Source organism: Dacryopinax primogenitus, assembly GCF_000292625.1.
Source record: "Dacryopinax primogenitus strain DJM-731 SS1 chromosome Unknown DACRYscaffold_10, whole genome shotgun sequence".
Lineage (NCBI taxonomy): Eukaryota > Fungi > Basidiomycota > Dacrymycetes > Dacrymycetales > Dacrymycetaceae > Dacryopinax > Dacryopinax primogenitus.
In genome coordinates this window covers 900,933-907,118 of record NW_024467207.1, presented here as the reverse complement: position 1 = coordinate 907,118, position 6,186 = coordinate 900,933, and the positions used below count along the sequence as shown (strand labels likewise).

The 6,186-nt window shown below is 52.8% G+C and overlaps 2 protein-coding genes across 2 annotated transcripts; both read right to left on the bottom strand.

Annotated features, from left to right (window-relative positions):
- Nucleotides 1-1,049: 1,049 nt before the first annotated feature.
- Nucleotides 1,050-2,606, bottom strand: DACRYDRAFT_22651 (uncharacterized protein). The gene is made up of 9 exons (XM_040772907.1): nucleotides 2,567-2,606; nucleotides 2,481-2,518; nucleotides 2,279-2,430; nucleotides 2,019-2,227; nucleotides 1,716-1,971; nucleotides 1,587-1,667; nucleotides 1,499-1,536; nucleotides 1,383-1,454; nucleotides 1,050-1,331 (listed from the first exon to the last, which is right to left on the bottom strand). The coding sequence occupies exons 3-5, from the start codon at nucleotides 2,391-2,393 to the stop codon at nucleotides 1,753-1,755; spliced, it is 543 nt and encodes a 180-aa protein (XP_040628472.1). The 5' UTR covers nucleotides 2,394-2,430; nucleotides 2,481-2,518; nucleotides 2,567-2,606; the 3' UTR covers nucleotides 1,050-1,331; nucleotides 1,383-1,454; nucleotides 1,499-1,536; nucleotides 1,587-1,667; nucleotides 1,716-1,752.
- Nucleotides 2,607-5,059: 2,453 nt separating this feature from the next.
- Nucleotides 5,060-5,310, bottom strand: DACRYDRAFT_89289 (uncharacterized protein; the record flags this gene model as incomplete). The annotated part of the gene is made up of 2 exons (XM_040776904.1): nucleotides 5,060-5,178; nucleotides 5,220-5,310. 2 exons carry the CDS (start codon nucleotides 5,308-5,310, stop codon nucleotides 5,060-5,062), a joined length of 210 nt encoding a protein of 69 aa, XP_040628471.1.
- Nucleotides 5,311-6,186: the final 876 nt, after the last annotated feature.

Here is a 6,186-nt window from a genome sequence, read left to right as displayed (position 1 = left end):
AGGTGCACATAGAAGAGAGTGCGCGGTGGATTCGTAACCTGGCAATCGATCACAACGTGCGTTATAGGGCAGGAAAGACTACGTACAATGCTGAAGGAGGGAATCGGCAGGCGTCATGTGCTCCTCTGGATGAAATTCATGGTGATGCTGACGACGAAGGAGAACTTAGGATACGTACACAGTGGGCGCATCGATTCCAGACAGGCGGTGTGCCATGCTTGAGAGGTTCTTGCAACTGGATGGGGTGCGGAGGGCACGCGACGGAGGACCCAGTGCTGAGCGTTGGCGGCATCGACTCCTGAGATGGGAGTGAGGCAGAAACATCCAGAGAACATATCTAAGCGAAAAGAGGTGAATTAACTCGCAGTCAGTGTGATGTGAGAGGGGACGGCAGGAGACGCAAGTGGCGCACCAGCAATACAGAGCCTGCGATAAGAACCTCTGAGAGAACCTCGATGAGGACTATGATAAGACCGATTTATAGTCCTGTTCACTGCAGCACACATACACCGAGCATTCATGATAGCGAGAGGTGAATTTAGTGGATATTCGTTCCTGGGAAACGTGTCAGAGCGGGATGTGATGAGAGGGAGCACACACCTTGGCTTCCAGCTAGAAGTGCAGGGTTCGTTCCCAACTTGGCGGTCAGTCACGGCTGGTACTATGGGGAAGGAGAGGATACGCACAGTTATCCAAGGTGGGAAGGCATGTATCATGTCCCCCTTCGCATTGATGTCAGAGTCATTCCGACGACCGGTGAACACGTACATACAGGGAGAAGTGCAGGGGGAGGAGAGAGGGTGCAGGATGACGCCGGAGGCAGGTGTTCGGCATTATCCATGATGGATCAGTATCTCGCTTGTGTAGGTAAGTACGCATTCATTGGCAGATGGTGGTGGATGGAGGAAGGGGGCGCAAGGGGCGGTTCAGAGGCACGCGTGGGCGATCGGGATGTACTGCCGGCGGGGTGCACGAAGAAGAGAGTGAGCGCACGGTTCACAACCTGTCAGTTCGTCAGAACGAGTAGTAGCGAGAAGGGAAGGGTACGCACAGTTGTTCAAAGAGGAAGATACGCCGGCATTATCTGCTCATGTGGTAGGGGGTCGTAGTCATATCGACTTGCGATGAGAACGCAGAATACGTTCATAGAGGGTGCATCTGTTCGGCGAAATACGGTGGGTTACGCCAGGGGAAAAGTTCTTGTAAGATGATGGGGTGCAGAGGTGAGGCTACGGAGGACCAGCGCTAATTGTTGGCGGCAACTACATTCCCGGAATGTTAATTGGAAGAGACAGCCAGAGAGCAATAGTCCGAGCAGCAAGGGACCGACTCTGCTCATGGTCAGTGTGAGATGGGGTCGACATGAGAAGCTAGTGGAGCACCTGTGATATGGAGTACCCATACATGGAGTGATTGTAACAGCGAGAGATGTCAATTCAGTAGAGATCTCATGCCTGGAAACGCGTCAGAGCAGAGCGTGATGATGTTGCTCACACACCTTGGTCTCCAACTGGAAATGCGGCGTTCGTTCCTGGCCTGGGGGTGATCAAAACGTGTGTGTGAAATGGCGAAGGAGAGGTACGTACCCCTCACCAACGAAATGCTGTGGCAAAGGACCTGGACAGCGGCGGTGGATGTTGAGAGTGGATGCAGTGTGCGTCGTCAACCTGCCGGGTGATCACAACGTATGCCGCGAACAAGGAGAGGGTACGTACGGTTGTTCGAGGACGGCAAGCATGTACCCGCCATGGCCTAAGATTGATTGTGCAAACGTTGAAAATCGCGCAGTGATCGACAATTCTCCAGGGCTTGGCGATGGATGCTTCTGAGACGGATCCCATCCCCTACTCGCCGGGTGTAGGAATAAGCGAGCGGTTGGAGGGAGAGGGGGAGCCGATACTTGTGAGGGTTGGTGGGGATTGTATCGCTGACAGGGCTGATGTCGATAAAAGTGTGGGGCGTGCTCCCAACCTAGCAGTTGATCAGAATGCTAGTGCAGGGAAGGAAAGGATACGCACCGTTGTTCGAGGAAAGAAGATCGACAGGGGTCGTGTGGCCCTGTGAATGGGTGTCATAGTCATGCCGATGAGGGATGAAGACATACATAGACAGAAGATCTCCTTGGCAACCTTCGGCGCATTGCGCTTGAAAAGAAGTTCTTGCGAGAAGATGGCGTGGAGAGGAGAGGTCGCGGAGGGCCAGTGCTGCGGTTTGCGGCAAAGACAGTCTGATCGTATTCAGTGCGAGAGTGAATGAGGTAGAGGAGGAAGTGGGGTACTGGTTGTAGACAGTCCTGAGCAAGGATTCGTACCCCTGAAAGAACCAAGATTCCGATGGTGATGAGGCCGAGCGACAGTTTCATGGAGCACGGTCAACATATATGGAGCAATCATGGTTGCGAGAGAGGTGAGCCCGGTTCATGTCTCGGAACTGAGGAACATATCAGAGGGGATCATGATAATATTGAGCACTGTACGCACCTTAGAATGTGAGTAGAAGTGCAGTGTCCATCGACGACCTGTTGGGTGATCACAACGTGTATGACGCAGAAAGAGAGAGTACACACAGTCATTCAACAAAAGAAGGCATGTGTCATGTGTTTCTGTGGACGGTTCATAGTGATGCGGATGAAGGGTGAAGACGTACATGTAGATGTGGCCGACGAGGAGCAGCGGGGACGGGGACGGAAGAAGGGAGAAGCGTAAGCAGGCAATGTGTTTGGTGGTACCCAGACGATACTAGAGTCTTGATTTTATGACTAGATGGGAGTTCGGTGGTGGATGGTGGTGGATGTGGGAAGAGGGGGGAAGGGGCGAATGACCCATGTTGAGCGTAAACACCCAGAGTTATATATGCCAGCCTGCTTCCGGCTCACGGTCGCGTCTGAGTCGCGACAAGGTCACGTTCTCATCACGTTTAGATCACATTTGGCCACGATCCGATCGCGTTTGTTGTCGTTATGTTCAGCTTGTATTGCAGAGAGAACGAGGAATGCGTTGATCATGCCAATGTAAGACCGTTGAGTTGGAATGTAGCCCAACAACTCTTGGCAAGGGTCTACGGAGGTAAATGACCTCGTGCCGAGCACGCGGGAACCCTTGCAAATCACATGCAGGCGATGGACGGGCGCTTGCGCAAGAACTAGTTGAAGATAACTGAACATAAATATTCAAGACGATGGTTATGTGACCCCCTGTCCAGATATCAAGATGAACCGAATTTAGAGCGCGTAAATCAAGAGTCGGCCCAGTATTGCACCGCCCATTCCTGGCCCATGTACAACTTGTGAGGAGCGCAGGCGCGACGTGATGGGATCGATTGGCATGCATCCATGTGGAAGAGCACGTGATGCTAAACGCTATTCACGTGCTCCAAAGGCCCATTTAACTCCGTGGACCCTTGCCAAGAGCGCGTTGGTCTGCATTCCAACTCGACGGTCTTAGAGCGACACGATCGACGCATTCCTCGTTCTCTCTACAATACAAGCTGAAGACAACCACAACAAACACGTTACGATCATGGCCGAACGTGATCTAAACGTGATCATAACGTGACCATGTCGCGACTCAGACGCGATCGTGAGCCGGAAGCAGGCTGGCATATATAACTCTGGGTGTTTACGCTCAACATGGGTCATTCGCCCCTTCCCCCCTCTTCCCACATCCTCCACCATCCTCCACCGAACTCTCATCTACTCTCAGATTAGACACCTTAGTATCGTCCGGGTACCACCAAACACCTTGCCTGCTTACTCTTCCCCTTCTTCCCTTCCCCCTGCACCCTGTCAGCTTCAATGTACGTCTTCTAGCTCTTCACCCTTCACCATGATCTCTATGACACAATGCACAGAAACGCATGTCTTCCTTAATCGAGCCACTTGTGCGCTCTCTCTTTGCCCATCATACACGTTGTGATTACCGGCAGGTCGCCGACACACGCTGCACTTCTACTCGGAATCCAATGTGCGTGCAATGATCAATCTTATCACAACCCTCTCTGAAATGTTTTTAAGACTCAAGATGCGACCCGAGTTCTTTAAAGGGGTTGCGCGTTGAGCTCATTGCTGTCGTCAATTGAGTTCTGTCAAAGCTGCCCATCCGTGCTCAATACACTGTATCACCGGTCCTCCAGTTCCATCTTCTTCCCTACTCACCTTTCACTGTACACGAGCAGATTCTATCCCTCCCGCTCTCCCCCTCCTCCTCAATTCCAGGAGTGGATGCCGTGCGCAGCCTCAGCACTGGTTAACCGCGGCCTTCTCCTTCTCCGTTCTCTTATATAGAAGAACTTCTTCTCAAGTATAGCACGCCGTAGAGTTCGAGCATCATGTGCGTGTTCTATGTCTTCAGCCGTCTTCGGCATGACTCTGACGATTATCCGCAGGACCACACGCGAATGAACAACGCACCTTCTACCTGAACACTGTCAGCAATCCAACCCCCAGCGACCTCACGGTCTCGCCTCTCCCTCCAGCCGTCCCCCATCTCGTTTAATCCTACGCCCTGGATGCGCAATATCCTCCCTCCCTCCCATACGTGCTGCCACTACGCACTCCACCAACGGATCCGGTGCCTCCACCTTGTCTCCCATGACGTTCCGCAACACACTGACAGTCATCTTGCTCATCATGAGCTCTGGCAGGCTCACCAAGTTCCATCCCTTCCCACCACGTGCCTAGCTACCCAGGTGAGCCGTCTATCTAGTGCGGAAGCTGCCATCCCGAACCCGTGGAGAAGTATCAATCCCTGGACGACGTTCAAGAGTCGCTCAGTCAATCTTACGCCGTTCCCCGAGCATATCTGTCCATGTACGACAGGTTCATCAAGTTTTCGGACCTTTGTGGTTAGATCCTGATGGTAAGTGAATATGATCAATCCAGTTTCAAGTCGACCTAACTTTGATTCGGGCGTAGATCTCTTCTGGACCCGCGCTTCGTCATCTATGGTGTGCAGCTCTCGCGCCATGATTCGATCACATTCAACATTGATTGCACTGCTTCAGTGTACCCTTCCATGTCTATCTTTTGGGCGGTGTCTAGGCGTGATTTCTATCACTTTCTTCAAGGATGAACCGCACATGAAGACATGCCTCGAATGGTGTTCTTGTGCCTTTTGACGTGAGCGCGCTCTACAACATCTCTGTCGGCCTGGGCTTCTTCGTCTTCTTCGTGCGTGTGCTCTTCCTTCACGCAAGTTGAAGCTCACCCTCACACAGCTCACCCTCTTCTCTCCCGTCACGAATGCCTCTGTCGGCAGAGCGACCCCGTCGACCGTTTTCGGCATCGCCATTGGCTTCTACCGCACCAAACATCCGTTTATCCGCGTTCTTGGGGAGGTGTCGATCTTGCAAGAGTCAACTACATCCCCATGGTGGTGACGTGGGTCATCCTGGTCCTCCGTGTGTTCATTATAGGCATCGAGCTGCCCCAGGGCTACATACTGCGTCACTGGCGGAGCCTCATGCTCTTGTTGCTTGGAGGGATGACTTTGGGTGGGTTGATCTGCGGAGGCGAGTACCCCTTCCTGCATGTATGGGTATTATTCTTGATGGTCTTCGTCCCCTCCTCCGTCCTTGCCGCACCCGATTGTCTGATCCCGACAGACCCCGTGTGCATAGGTTTATGCATATTCTCTCCTACTAATCCCTCGTAGGTCTTGTCGTCATCGTCTATGGCGGACAATATGTGCTGCGTATCTTGGTTGCGGGAAGTGTCTCGAACAATGGACCTGCTTTCCCCTCTTGGAACATTTCGCTTCATGTGGTTCCAGGGCGGCTGTCAGGGAATAGCCCCTCATCACCTCGCTCTGTACGCCTTCTTCCCCTGGTCCTGTCTTCAACGTACTCACCACGTGTATCTGTTCGTCATCGGGTTACAGAAGCGGTCCGCGTCGGAATCCTCATGAGCAGCACATTCATCTGCTGTTCCGCCGGTAATGATCAGATGTGAGCTGAGGTGAGTCTTGGATCGATCAGGCGTCAGGAAGTATGCTCTCTGACGGTAATGATCATGGGTATGTCTCGCTCCCTAACACCCTTGTTCTCGTTTACTAACTTCTCCCGGGCTTAGCTGTTCTCAAGTCATGTCCGTCGACGATCTCTACGCCGCGTTCTTTCCCGGTACTTCGTCGTACCGATGGTCTTCAACTCGGCATGCGTCGTCTTCATCGGCGCAGCGAAACCCTTCGC